This window comes from Pavona decussata, unplaced genomic scaffold (genome assembly GCF_977016875.1).
Source record: "Pavona decussata unplaced genomic scaffold, jaPavDecu1.1 SCAFFOLD_175, whole genome shotgun sequence".
NCBI classification, from domain to species: domain Eukaryota; kingdom Metazoa; phylum Cnidaria; class Anthozoa; order Scleractinia; family Agariciidae; genus Pavona; species Pavona decussata.
This window is the reverse complement of record NW_028145586.1, coordinates 3,665,333-3,679,408: the sequence shown is the minus strand read 5'-3', so window position 1 is coordinate 3,679,408 and position 14,076 is coordinate 3,665,333. Positions and strand designations below refer to the sequence as shown.

The following is a 14,076-nucleotide window of genomic DNA, read 5'->3' as shown; positions in this document are numbered from 1 at the left end:
GCGAAACATGAGTGACGAACAAAGAGAGAAAGAAAAGGGAAAGGGCGCCGAAAAAAAGTCGTGTTGCAGCACAGAACACTAAATTTCATCTAAACAAAGCTTACGCAAAACATTCATTCGCTTGTTTTTGTGAATTTTTCAAAAATTGTTGTTTAGTTTATTTCTGTACTGATTGCTATGAATTGTCACAGTTCTTTTTTTTTCATTTATTACTTAAAGATATATTTGAAGTCTGTTTTTTGGTTAGTGTATCCATTTTCTCTGAGGTTTAAACGTACGGCCTTCTTGATGAGCAAAATTTACTAGACAGTGAAAGTGCCGGTAGCGCGCGCAGCAGATGGAGAGCTGTAACCAGATCAGTAAATGAGTATACAGATCGCCGACAAGTCTATTGTTTAAAATATTGTTTCTTTTAGTCCTCAGACTAATTACTTAGTAGCGCCAATGTATATCAGACTGTTAAACTTTTTACACTGATAAGCTTCAAAAATTATTAATTATGCACGTTCTTTAATTTTTTTCCTGGTTCATAACTTGAACTGCTTCAATATTTAGGTTAAAGGAAAATTTTAGACGAGTCAGCTTTAGGATGTGGGAAACTCGTTTATTTAGCGAATAAAAATTGAGGCGTGTGAGAGCGTCACCAGAACATCTGCCAAAACTGTTTTTGAGAGATTAGCGGAAGTTTTACTTTAAAGGCGAACAGTAGCACGTTTATCTTCTGTTTTTGGGTCTGTTGTGTATTCCCTCAAATTTTCTACTCAGGCTAGTTTACGGTAAGCTTAAAAAAAGAAAATTCTTCATAAAGTGAAATCGCAAACGGCAAATCGCAAGTGTTGCAAATGGCGGAAAGATCGAGGTCACTTGGCTATTTCTACCGTTTGTGCTTGCCATTTTCAGGCTAAGCCGACACAATGTTTTTTTTTTAAGTTGCAGCACTAGAAAGTGAATGTCGCAGAAGCAAAATCTTTGTCCTTGACGCGATGATGTTTTTACTTGATTCAAAGATGATTCATTGCTTTCAAGACGCCAGAGTTGCCTGCGCAACTTCTGTTTCTCGTGCGGTTAAACAGGAAGTTTAATATTTAAATTTGTAGCTATGTTTCTGCAACATTTTATTTCCTAGTTTAGTTAGATCCTAAGCATGAAGGCAAATCTCTTTAGTCGTGTACAAACTTCACCTTGTACTTGTCAACAGACGACCGCAAACGTTCTTCTACCTTAAGAAGAAGGAACAGGTTGCGGGTAACAGTTGCTTTGGAAGGCAAAGGTTTTCACAGTCACTGACAACCTGATAACTCTGCTCAAAACGTAACTTAATTTTTGTGCCCAACCTACTCCGGTAATTATCCAAACCACACTGAAGCAACCGGCCAAACTTGATAGAAAAAGCCCATGATGTTTTGATGTTTATCACACAAACAAAAATTGTCTCTCGAATACTGCTTCTCTTTAGGTCACTGAGCCGGGAAGTGTTTGACTGGCACGCATAAATTGCATTAAAGAAAGAGAAGTTGCAAAGTTTTCACTGAGAAACAAGCAATAAAGAAAAAAAGAGTTCAAGGATTCTACTATTTTACCTCTTGAACTTCTTTTCTTTGTATGATCTTATGTGTCTGTGACAGATGTTCTAAAGTTTAGCAAAAATTACCACTGGATATACAAGACATGACTCGGAAGGCTAGTACTGATTGACAAACCCTTGTTACAGTATCATTTTACTGGTGATTATGAACTTTAATATTTTCTTATAAAAAAGTTCCCAGTTTATTATTCTGTGCACGTTGATAACAACCATAAACGCTTTTAACCTTCTAAATGTCACACAGCAAAATTAAAGACAAAAATAATGGATTGAGGGAAACAAACAACGACTTGAGTTTAAAATATTAATGCCTCTTAATTTTTGTCTGCCAGCTTTGATCATTCGTTTAGCAGTTTTAATTAACAGACATTGTTAGCGCCTTTTAAAACGTTCTTGTGGATGTATGTCATGTATTTTGTCAGTCATTGATCGGCACAGACAGATTCGCAAAAAAATCTGAGTTCTCCTAACAAGAGTCGAACCTATTAAAGACCTTTGGATTACTAGGGGGACTTGTGGCTCGTGACGTCACTCGTTCCCAAAAGAAACAAAGAAACAAAAATTTACACAAAGCAAGCCATGGTAAAATTTTCCAAAAAAATAACTTACATTCATCCAGTGGGTAGATCATTATCCAGCTGTCAAGATACGCTCCAACGAATAATTTTATCCACTGAGTAGCGACTTATCCGTTGGATAAATTTATCCGCCCTTTACGCAACTGATGCCAGCCAAATAGAATCCTTTACTGACCAGCGTCTGGTCTGCAAATGTCGATTCCATTGCAACCCGATAAAATAAACTGCACAAAAAGGTCTTCAGTGGCTCCACATGTAAATTTTTTTATTATTTATTTCACTAGTTATTTACACAGGGAACAGAGGGAGTCTTTTCAATTCGTTTTAGAATCCTTGTGTAAAGAACTAGCCGTTTTAATACTCCAACTTCTTTTCCAAGTCGCTTCCTGATATGAAATTAAATTAAACTCGGCAGTATACGGCGTCACTTTGACTGAATTCGTGCAATATTTATTATTATTATTATTGTTATTATTATGACAGTTGTAAAAACTTATGTATGCTATAAGATTATACATAGACTGGGGTGTTAAACGTGGCCTAAACTACGTGTAGGAGTAGCGAATCTCTTTAGACTTTGTACAAATTATTATTATTATTATGGGTTGATTAAAAGGGGTTTCTGAATTTTTCTCATTTTAGTGTATGGTCACATGAATGACTTTTATTCTTTTTTTTTTAAATTTATTATTATTGTTTTTTTTTTTTTTAAATTAGCGCTTAAAATAGCTCTGTTGTGCTTCATGATACTCTTTTTATTATTATTATTTGTTATTATTATTATTATTATTATTATTATTATTATTATTATTATTATTATTATTATATGGCTAAGGCTAGTGGCCGATATAACGCGGGACTGATTGGCTGAGGGCGAGATCATAGCAGGGCATTTTCTGGGACCATTTAATGCTTTTTGATGAAATTGAATCGACTTTTTATCTGTTGAATTTAAAGAAATCAGGATTAGTAATCCTCATTGCTGGCTAATCCTCATCGCAGGTTAGTCAGACCTGATTTGTATGTACGTTATTAGATCTACAGGCGAAGTTCAAACTTAAGCTGAACTTATGACCTGGCAGCAACCGATGAGATAATAAGTTTTGATTTATTCACCATCCGAAGAGTATATTATTACGAACTCACACGATGACCGGCTACCAGTTGGCTTGATAGCTCAGTTGGTAGAGCACAGCACTGGTACATATTTGGCAAAGCTGAAAGTGATCTTTGTCACCGCGCTTTTAATGGATTTCCCGAGGTTGTTGACTGCCTTGGAGTTGGTTCTCCTTTTCTGGATGAGCACAAACTTACTGTAAACATTTAACATAACTTTTACAACAGGATTGTCGCCCACGGTTGCTTGCTGGAACATTTAATAAACAAAAACAATGTATATTCCTATCTCTACATGTTATTTTTTATGGGAAGGATATAAGCAAAACTCGCGTGGAATTAGTTCTGTATTTAACATTTACCTTTGTTCTCTAGATGGGATAACTAAATTTCTGATAATGTACATCGGTTAATAAAACTTTAAAAAAAAAATGGGTTAAGATGTTTTGATGTTTAGAACGACATTATCAAGCAGATAATTCAAGCCTTATCAGAGGCTGATAGCAAAGCTGAAAATGATCATCGTCAACGCGATGTTAATGGGTATTTCCTTGGGGGGGGGGGGGGGGGTGGTCTTCTCGTTGGAGTTGGCTCTTCCCTTCTGGCTTAGCACAAACTTACTGTAAACATTTGACATAAACTGTATATTCCTATCTCTGCATTTTATTTCTATGTCATGTCATTTACTCTAAACTTATGTACGATCCTAGTCTATTATTCATTGTAACTTTCTATGTTTGTATGTCGTGGTGAATAAATAAAGAAATAAATAATAAATAAATACTACAACAAACACACAAAAGTCCTTTTCCTGTTTAGTCTAAATTTAACTACAACAGTCTCTAGATTTATAGTTTATTTTTTCTCTTCTCAGTTTTTTTAGGAGGGACCTCCATCGCTTTCCTTTTTATTTCACTAATATGTATCCCATGGTTTTGATGTGCTTCTCTCCGTTATCGCCTCCTTTTATGACAGCCTCATTACCACACGAGTTGGTGTTATCAGGGTCTCCTCCGGTACCAAAACCAATTCTGGAGTTGCAGGAAACGCAGTCGTTTTGATTGTTGCCAATAATACCGATTCTTGCTTTCGAACACTGCTTCCTGTCACTCACTGCGTTGAACCCTTCTTTGTTACAGTTGTACTGCAAAGATGCTTCAGAGCCAATCAATGTCTTCCACTTGTCTCGACCCAGAGAGGTTGATCGATAGCGGTCATCAGCGATCAGAGAGTACAGTGAAGCGCCATTCTTGCTGATGACCAAAAACTTGACAGATTGATTGCCAATCCTCATGCCGAGACATATCTTGGAGAAGTTCATGTTCCAGTAAGTCGGTAACTTCGTTTCCTGGTTGTCAAACCCCGTGACACCTCCAGGACGATTGAACTCGGTTTTGTTGCTCCAGAATTGGGAATCGTAGTGAAACGTTGACTACAAAAGAAAACACGAAGTCTCCGCTTAGAAATGTTTCAAAAAACCTTATTAATTTGCTGAATCCCATTACTTGTTGCGTCAATCGCCAGTTTAAGTTTGCTGAGGAGTTCTTTTGACAGTGTCGAGTTGGGGTTATTAGAGTAGTGGTGACCATATCTGGGGCCTGGGGCTATGTCATGCTGATGAGTTCCCAGAACCCTGGCGGTTTATTCATTAAACCACTGACCAAGAAAACCGTGGGTAGTGGGAACGACATGTTGGCTGCCCCATGGCCCCAGGTTATTCTCCTTACAGTGGAGCTGTAGCATGCTCCTTATCATACGGTAATGTTTTTTTGTTGTTGTTCCTTTGACTTACAAAAAGCAGTCATATGAGCCTTGCAGTTATTTCAGTTACTAAATATATGTTATTCACCAGCCGGAAGGTCTGTACTGGAAAAACCTGTTCCCGACGTCTTGAGTGCAGCTTCGGGCGGTCCGGTAGAGGGCACAGTTATTTCCCAACACGGTGCGGCCTAGCTAGGCCGGTGAATATAATCTATATTTTTTCTGCAAGAAAACAACGCTTAGGTCTTGGAACAAGGCAAGATCGAAAAATTCCTCCCGGCCCCGGAACCAATAAAACTGCATGATTTACAGAATTTCGTCCGCTCGCGCACTGAGAAAGAAATAATATCAGTTACAGACCAAGGGCGGATTGATGAAAACCACAACCTGTTGTTGATTTTACCTTGTTGCCATCAATTTTCATGAGCAGCGTCCATCCTCCATCTCCGCATTTATCAATTTCGGTCATGTGACAGTAAACAGGGATTCTTCCAATGTCAGTTTGCAGCATGTAAGCTTTATTCTCTCGAGTTCTGAATCAAAAATTGATTGAAATGAAAGTTAGGTACAGATTTATCTCTTAAATGTTAAATAGTATTATTATTATTATTATTATTACTATTATTATTATTATTGTTATGTTATAAATTAAATTTATTTTTAGATGATGACTGATATCGTTAACTTGATCTGTCCATCCTCTCTTAATAATCTCATATCCAACTCAAAGTCATCCTTAGACAGGATGACATGCTTGGCCTACCCTGACGCCTGCTAGCTGAGGATTCTCCTTGTCATTTAAGTCTTCTTCTTTTATTTTGTTTCTCTTTCCGTCGACAAAAATGTCAGAGGCAAACGGAAACGACCAAGAAAAAGCTCTTCCATGAGTCTGCCTTAACACCTTTTCCTTTCGAGAAATTATTAGTCTCTATTTTTAAACAATAATTAAGAGGATGACATGGGGGTGAGGGTGGTGGGTTATGACGGGGTAGGGAGTGTCATGGTCAACAAACTTGATCCATGCGCTTAAAATACCAGTTTGAGACAGAAACTCGGATTGACGAGACCAAAAATTTGAATTACGGGAGCATTTCTTTCTCTCCTTCTCTGGGGAGTCAAAAGAGGCTTTACTGGTGGGGTGGACAAGTCACAGCTTGCAAAAATAATCATCCTCTTACAAAGTCCTATTAGCAGCCGTCTAAAAGCCATCTAACTTACTTATTTTTCTTGTAAATATCTCTGCAGGATGCAAAAGAATCGGGACCTGTAAAGAGAAATCAGGTATTGAAGAATAAAACCCAAGCCTAGCTTTAATATCTAGATAAACTGATAGACCGAGCCAATTGAATTTTTGCCACAAATCATTTTAAGAGAATCCTTTCTTTAGTAAGGCGTGTTTCTTTGAAATCTATTGTGGGATTAGAAAACGTGAATAAATATATACCTTTGTTACCAAAATGAAAAAAAAAAAAAAAAGAACTAAAAATATGTTACTTTCTAAACAATAGTCTGCAACTATAGTGTTGTCGTAGTAAAAAATTTAAAACTGAATTTTAATTTACTTTTCAGCGTCTCACTTTATTACAGATAGTTAAACTTGTCGAGAAACACGAACTCTTTCTTAGGCAATTAAACAAAATGGAAGTAGGAAAAAGTTTAGAAAAATATCTTTGTTTGCAAATGTCAGTATCACGTTATTGTTAAGGCGTTTTTCTAAATCATTTCGGTATACGCGTTTTGCAAACTTGGCCGTGTCCAGGAAATTTAAAAGCGAAAAAAAAGGCGATAATCAATTCTGTTTTGTCCGACACATAAATATTATTTCATGTTTTCCAACAAACTTTAAAATTAGATTTGAAATTATTATACTCTGGTGAGATTATTTGTAGTCGTCAAAAGCATGAATCTTTTCAAGAGCTTACACGGATATGCAGCTTCACTTAGTATCTCTTCGCTGTATCCATGCAAAAGAGATCAAGTCGCTGAGATTTCTACTGATTCCATCGGGAAAATATTGGCAAATATATTTGAAAAAGGTAAAATCATTACGGTTAACTAAGGATTAGAAACTTTTTGCTCCCACCCAGTGTTCCGCAATACTAGGTCATACAATTACAGCAAGGAAGGTTTCCTCAGATAATACTGTTGTCAGACACTCACTTTCTTTACAATCTGAGCCTTCACCAGCTTTTCTTTTCCTTTTCTTTTCCTGCAAATCAGACGAATGAAAAAGTGAGAGGAGACAGGGATTTGAAAGGGGCACCAACAAGAACATTTAAGCAAAATACTTAAAATGTTGTCTCCTGTGTTCCCATGTGTAAACTAATATAGTTTCATCTTTTCGGATGTTCTGTGCCTCTGCTCTTATAGCAATACCTACTGTTAAGGCACCTTTAGGGAGCAAACGAAAATTAAATTTGGCAACATCGTCTTGGGATCCTGAGGTCGTCTTCACATGGTAAACCTCCGAGAACTTTAAGACATTTCTCTGAATCCACAATCGTTATTTGTTGTTCAAAGTAATCATCACGTTTTATTTGTTTCCAACAACCGGCTTTGCCAACAAATTTGTTAACTGTTTGTATTGCGACATTGACAAACGCCAACTTAATTGCATCTGCCCACCTCCCGAATTGAAAAGTTGGTTCCCCGTGTAAAGACCCCGTCTCCAAATCGTGATAAATTCAGATGTTGTGTAATCCTCATAGAATTACTTAAGCCCCAATCACACTCACAAAGTATGTTTAATTAAACCAGGTTTTAAAACATTGCTTTGAAATAGGATTTTAAGTTATGCTTTCACTTTTGCTAAGTCTGTAGGTGACAAAAATCCGAAAGCAGCTTTTATGAAGGAAAAAATATTTTAAACTGCGTTTAAATAAATAGCTTTTAAACGTTTTTAACACTTGGCGTGAATCGGGCATTAGATTTTCAGCAGTGCAAGATGTTTTTGTATGAAAATTCGAGCCAATTTCTAGGCATATGATCAAATACAAGTTTGCAATTCAATATACACGTTAACAGTTTGTTTTGTAAACTAAATCACCTGCCACACACTTTAGGACAAGTCTGTCACTGCAATCTAGACATTTCCCTCGGGACAGGTCTTTACATATAAAAATATCAGTCTATGACTTGATTTCATGAAACAATTGTTCACGATCTCACCTTTATACCAGCCCCTTGCATTGTATACAAAAAAGTGCCTTTTCTAGTCACCAGATCCCCTCCCGCGTCATCCTTGTCTGTATCCAACAGTTCACAACTCGTCCCAGTCAACTGAAACGCTACGCAGCCACAAACTTTGGCGCAATGGCGGAAACACTCCACTGGGCCGGGCACATTGACAGATGCAATAGTATGCCTTACTATGGCAATATCCTTGGTGAAGATGTTGTAGGTGTACACGAGTGATGTTTTAACTTCAGTGCTGTTTGACCAGGTTGTCATTGAAAGCAGTAGTGCTCCAATCACCACCAACTTGGGCGCAAAGTCAGAAGTCATCTTAAACTGTTAGGATTCAACCAATTAGTTCATGGGAGCTGGTTTCTGTCGAGATAAGGAGAGACTCGGGGAGTTGATGCACCGTATTACTTAAATTCCCCTAGATGGGATTCTCGGGTAGGGGGAGGGGGTGGGTGCTTCTCAGAAATTTTGGTTGGAGTGTGCGGCTCGGTTCTCTAAACCCTGACCCTATTTAAGACCAAAATATGTAATTTTCCAGCACCCTTTTTCAGATGTTGCCTCTAAAATTCATACCCATTTACAGACTTGGTTTCTAGAATTCGTACCCGTCAATGTGAAAGCCATACCCATTTTCATACTTTCGGACCAAAATGGTTAGCATATATACCCTATTTCAAAGTAAAATGGATCAAAAACCATATCCCTTTGCGCCGCACATACCTGAAAACACTGTTATTTATAACGCAACTCTGTACATTTTTGTAGCAAGTTTTAACCAAATTAAATAAAATCTGAACCAAGATTAAACGCCTTCCGGCAATTGTAAACCGCATTCCACACAATCAAACGCTTTTTTATAGTTAATATATATCAACGAACCTGGAATGTTTTCTTTGATAGTGAAATCCGTGATGTCAAAAATAGAACAAACTGTTTTTCCGATAGAACAGTCTCTTATAACATATCCTGGCTGATTATGGTGAATGATATCTGGTCTTGCGGAAATTGCTTTAGACATTTATTTGTATTTGTCTACGTTTACAAGGGAGATTGGACGCCAATTTTCTGGAAGTGAACGATCTTTTCCTTTTTTTTCTCAATAAGTGTAATGATAGCTTGTCTTTGAGAGAACGACATCTTCCTTTTTTCGAAGCATTCGTAAATCTGTTTAATAAAGCTGTCGCTGATTACAGACCAGAACGTTTTAAAGCAATTTTATAGGGTCTTTGTCTTTCCACAATTCCAAGGACATTGGCTGTAGGAAGTCTTATTTTTAGTTTACGTGTATTTTGTTCCACCCATTTTTAGTGTTTTTTTAAGCTTTGAAGGTGAGTTGGTAAAAGCTGCTGTTTTTTACTACTTGAAAGAAATATGTGGAGACATCAATGATATTTTAACGCGCGGAGCCCCATAGCTAAGAGATTTTGGTAAACCCATCAGTGCGAGAAATTTTGGTTTGGTTATGATGTCACTTCCGTCCGTCCGACCTACCGACCGACCGACCGACCGTCCGTACGCTCCTCTATGTGAGCCAATGTAAAATAGACACTTAAGCCCTGTGGTGCAAACCAGGTTGTTTTCGCCGGAAAAATGCATGGCCAACTGCGCTGCCGGCCGCGTTTGTTTGGAAATTGCATCGCCAACTGCGTTTGAGAAAAAAAAAATTTTGAAGACAACGTTTACGACAAAACGCAAAGTAAATTGATGAATAAGTCTACAAACATGGAAAGCAAAGAAAGGGAGATAGAAAGAGATCGAGAAAACAGGCGACGAAGAAGCGAAGTTCGACGTGAAAGAGAGCTACTGAGAGCGCTAGCAAACAGGCGAAACATGAGTGACGAACAAAGAGAGAAAGAACAGGAATAGATACCGAAAAAAACCCGTGTTGCAGCACAGGGTTTGAGTGTCTCATTTCACATTGGCTTACATAGATGGGCGTATGTGCTGCAACCCGAGTTGTTTTTCGGCGGGAAAATGCATGGCCAACTGCGCTGCCGGCTGCGTTTGTTTGGCGGAAAGTTGCATCGACAACTGCGTTTGAAAAAAAACAAAACAAAAAATGATTTTGAAGACCACAAGGTACAAAGTCAATGTATGTGACCAACAGTAAAAGAAAGAGCAAGGCAACTAGCGGCGGGAGAACCAAATCGACTGGCACATCATCAGAATCTTGAAATGAAATCATTTTACTCCGATCCGGCGAGACGAAACGTCGGATTTTTCGTCTGAAAGTGAAAGGTTTCGCTCACTTAGCGTTGTAAAACGAACGGAAAAATCAGACATGGAATAAAAGGACTGGTTTTTCTTAGAAGAGGCGAGTATATTCATGCAACTTTTTTGACAAGACTTTGCTAGTTTGCTGTTTTGCAAGATATTGTTTTCTTCCAGTTTTGACACGCCGTTTAACTTAAGCTTAAGCTAAATACTGCTAGCTTCAGAGCAGTATTTTGAGCTCATATTTTCGGTCCATGTTGATTATTTCCCTTGGAGTTTTATTTTCTGATCACGTCCAATTTTGACGTCAAACAGCGGGAGAAAGAGCAATGTGACTTGCGGCGGAAGAAACAAATCGACTCTTTTAGCAGCTTTTGGAGGTGGCACTTCATAAACAGCGGCCGAATCTTGAAGAGAAATTATTTTACTCTGATATGGCGCGATGAAACGTTGGATTTTTCCTCTTGAAGTGAAACATAACGGTGCAAACGAACGAAAAAATCAGCAATCGAGTAAAAGGACTTGCTATTCTCCAAAGAGGCGAGTATATTCATGTGATTTTGTTGACAAAACTTTGCTGTTTTGCAAGATATTTTTTTTTCTTGTAGTGTTGACACTGCAACTTGTTAAACTTCAGAGCAATCTTTTAAGCTCATTTTTCGGTCCATGTTCGTTATTTCCCTTGGAGTTTTATTTCCTAATCTCATCCCATTTTGCTTCATTTAAAAAAATTTGATTCTGAGCTATGATAGCCAGTCAAACGAACGTCTCCCAACGTTGTATCGTTGGCATAAACTACTGACAAGTTTTTCTCGCATATATTTCTAATTTTAGCATTTATTTCTGACAATCTTGACAGAGAACAAACAAAAATACTTAAAACAGTAGGATATAGCGGCAAAGATTAAGATGTGTGAGTAATTTTCACTGAAAGTCTTTTCAAAGAACGTTAAAAGCGAAAAGTGTGATTTCATTTTCATCTAAACAAAGCTTACGCAAAACATTCATTCGCTTGTTTTTGTGAATTTTTCAAAGATCGTTGTTTAGTTTATTTCAGTACTGATTGCTATGAATTATCACAGTTCTTTTTTTCATTTATTACTCAAAGATATATTTGAAGTCTGTTTTTTGGTTAGTGTATCCATTTTCTCTGAGGTTTATAAATTTACTAGACAGTGACAGTGCCGGTAGCGCACGCAGCAGATGGAGAGCTGTAACCAGATCAGTAAATGAGTATATAGATCGAGGACAAATCTATTCTTTAAAATATTGTTTGTTTTGTCCTTCGACTAATTACTGAGTAGCGCCAATGTATATCAGACTGTTAAACTTTTTACACTGATAAGCTTATTAATTAAAAATTATTAATTATGCACGTTCTTTTTTTTTTTTTTTTTTTTTTTTTTTTTTTTTTTTCCTGTATTTTTCTTTTCACTAGTTTTCCAATGGTTCATAACTTGAACTGCTTCAATATTTAGGTTAAAGGAAAAAAATTTTAAGCTAGTCAGCTTTATGATAGTGGAGGCGCGGTGGTGTAGTGGTTAGCGCGTCGGACTTTCGGAGGATCTGAGGGTCGTTGGTTCGAGGCCAGGTTGGTCTCTTCATTGCTGTGTTGTTTCCTTAGACAAGAAACTTTGCTCCACATTGTCTCTCTTCACCCAGGTGTATAAATGGGTACCGGCGACATACTGCTGGGGGTAACCCTGCGATGGACTAGCATCCCATCCAGGGGGGAGTAGCAATACTCCTAGTTGCTTCATGCTACAGAAACCGGGCTAAGCTCCGGCCGTATGGGCCACTTAGGCTCTTGTGCGACTTTACCAGCTTTATGATGTGGGAAACTCGTTTATTTAGCGAATAAAAATTGAGGCGTGTGTGAGCGTCACCAGAACACCTGCCAAAACCGTTTTTAAGAGATTAGCGGAAGTTTTACTTTAAAGGCGAACAGTAGCACGTTCATCTTCCGTTTTTGGGTTTGTTGTGTATTCCCTTAAATTTTCTACTTAGGCTAGTTTACGGTAAGCTTAAAAAAAGAAAATTCTTCATAAAGTGAAATCGCAAACGGCAAATCGCAAGTGTTGCAAATGGCGGAAAGATCGAACTCACTTGGCTATTTCTAACGTTTGTGCTTGCCATTTTCAGGCTCTAGCCGACACAATGCTTTTTTTTAAGTTGCAGCACTAGAAAGTGAATGTCGCAGAAGCAAAATCTTTGTCCTTGACGCGATGATATTCTTACTTGATTCAAAGATGATTCATTGCTTTCAAGACGCCAGAGTTGCCTGCGCAACTTCTGTTTCTCGTGCGGTTAAACAGGAAGTTTAATATTTAAATTTGTAGCAATGTTTCTGCAACGTTTTATTTCCTAGTTTAGTTACATCCTTAGCATGAAGGCAAATCTCTATAGTCGCGTACAAACTTCACCTTGTACTTGTCAACAGACGACCGCAAACGTTCTTCCACCTTAAGAAGAAGGAACAGGTTGCGGGTAACAGTTGCTTTGGAAGTCAAAGGTTTTCACAGTCACTGACAAACTGACAACTTTGCTCAAAACGTAACTGAATTTTTGCGCCTAACCTACTCCGGTAATTATCCAAACCACACTGAAGCAACAGGCCAGACTTGATAGAAAAAGCCCATGATATTTTGATGTTTATCACACAAACAAAAATTGTCTCGCGAATACTGCTTCTTTTTAGGCCACTGTGCCGGGAAGTGTTTCACTGGCATGCATAAATTACATTAGAGAAAGAGAAGTTGCAAAGTTTTGACTGAAAAAGAAGCAATAAAGAAAAAAAGAGTTCAAGGATTCTACTTACCCATCGAACTTCTTTTCTTTGTATGATCTTATGTGTCTGTGACAGATGTTCTTAAATTTAGCAAAAATTACCACTGGATATGCAAGACATGACTCGGAAGGCTAGTACTGATTGACAAACCTTTATTACAGTATCATTTTGCTGGTGATTATGAACTTTAATATTTTCTAATGAAAAAGTTCCAAGTTTATTATTCTGTGCACATTAATAACAGCCATAAAACGTTTTTTAACCTTTTAAATAACACACAGCAAAATTAAAGACAAAAATAATGGGATGAAGGAACCAAACAACGACTTGAGTTTAAAATATTCATGCCCTCTCAATTTGTGTCTGCCGGCTGCGGCAGTTTTAATAAACAAACATTGTTAGCGCCTTTTGAAAAGTTCTGGTGGATGTATTTTGTCAGTCAGTGATCGGCACAGGCATATTGAGTTCTCGCAACGAGAGTCGAACCTATTAAAGACCTTCCGATTACTAGTTAGGATGCTCTACCACTGAACTACAGGGGACTTGTGGCTCGTGACGTCACTCGTTCCCAGGACAAAAGAAACAAAAATTTACACAAAGCAAGCCATGATAAAATTTTCAAAAAAAAATAAGTAACCTTCATCCAGTGGGTAAATTATTATCCAGCTGTTAAGATACGCTCCAACTAATAATTTTATCCACTGAGAAGCGACTTATCCGTTGGATAAGTTTATCCGCTCTTTAGACAACTGGTGCCAGCCAAATAAAATGATTTACTAACCAGGATCTGGTCTGCAAATGTCGATTCCACTGCAAACCGATAAAATAAACTGCACAAAAAGCTCTTC

The 14,076-nt window shown here is 37.7% G+C and overlaps 1 protein-coding gene across 1 annotated transcript; it reads right to left on the bottom strand.

Annotated features, from left to right (window-relative positions):
- Positions 1-3,966: 3,966 nt before the first annotated feature.
- LOC146463727 (putative skeletal organic matrix protein 5) lies at positions 3,967-5,573 on the bottom strand. Its single transcript, XM_085084263.1, has 2 exons — positions 5,444-5,573; positions 3,967-4,711 (listed from the first exon to the last, which is right to left on the bottom strand). The coding sequence occupies exons 1-2, from the start codon at positions 5,549-5,551 to the stop codon at positions 4,187-4,189; spliced, it is 633 nt and encodes a 210-aa protein (XP_084940389.1). The 5' UTR covers positions 5,552-5,573; the 3' UTR covers positions 3,967-4,186.
- Between the last annotated feature and the right edge of the window lie 8,503 nt (positions 5,574-14,076).

Excerpts from the sequence above, each read along its gene's own strand:
- LOC146463727 (XM_085084263.1), bottom strand. The coding sequence starts at position 5,551 with ATGCTGCAAACTGACATTGGAAGAATCCCTGTTTACTGTCACATGACC. Across the intron at positions 4,712-5,443 it reads TGAAAATTGATGGCAACAAG|TCAACGTTTCACTACGATTC; the intron begins GTAAAATCAACA and ends TTTCTTTTGTAG.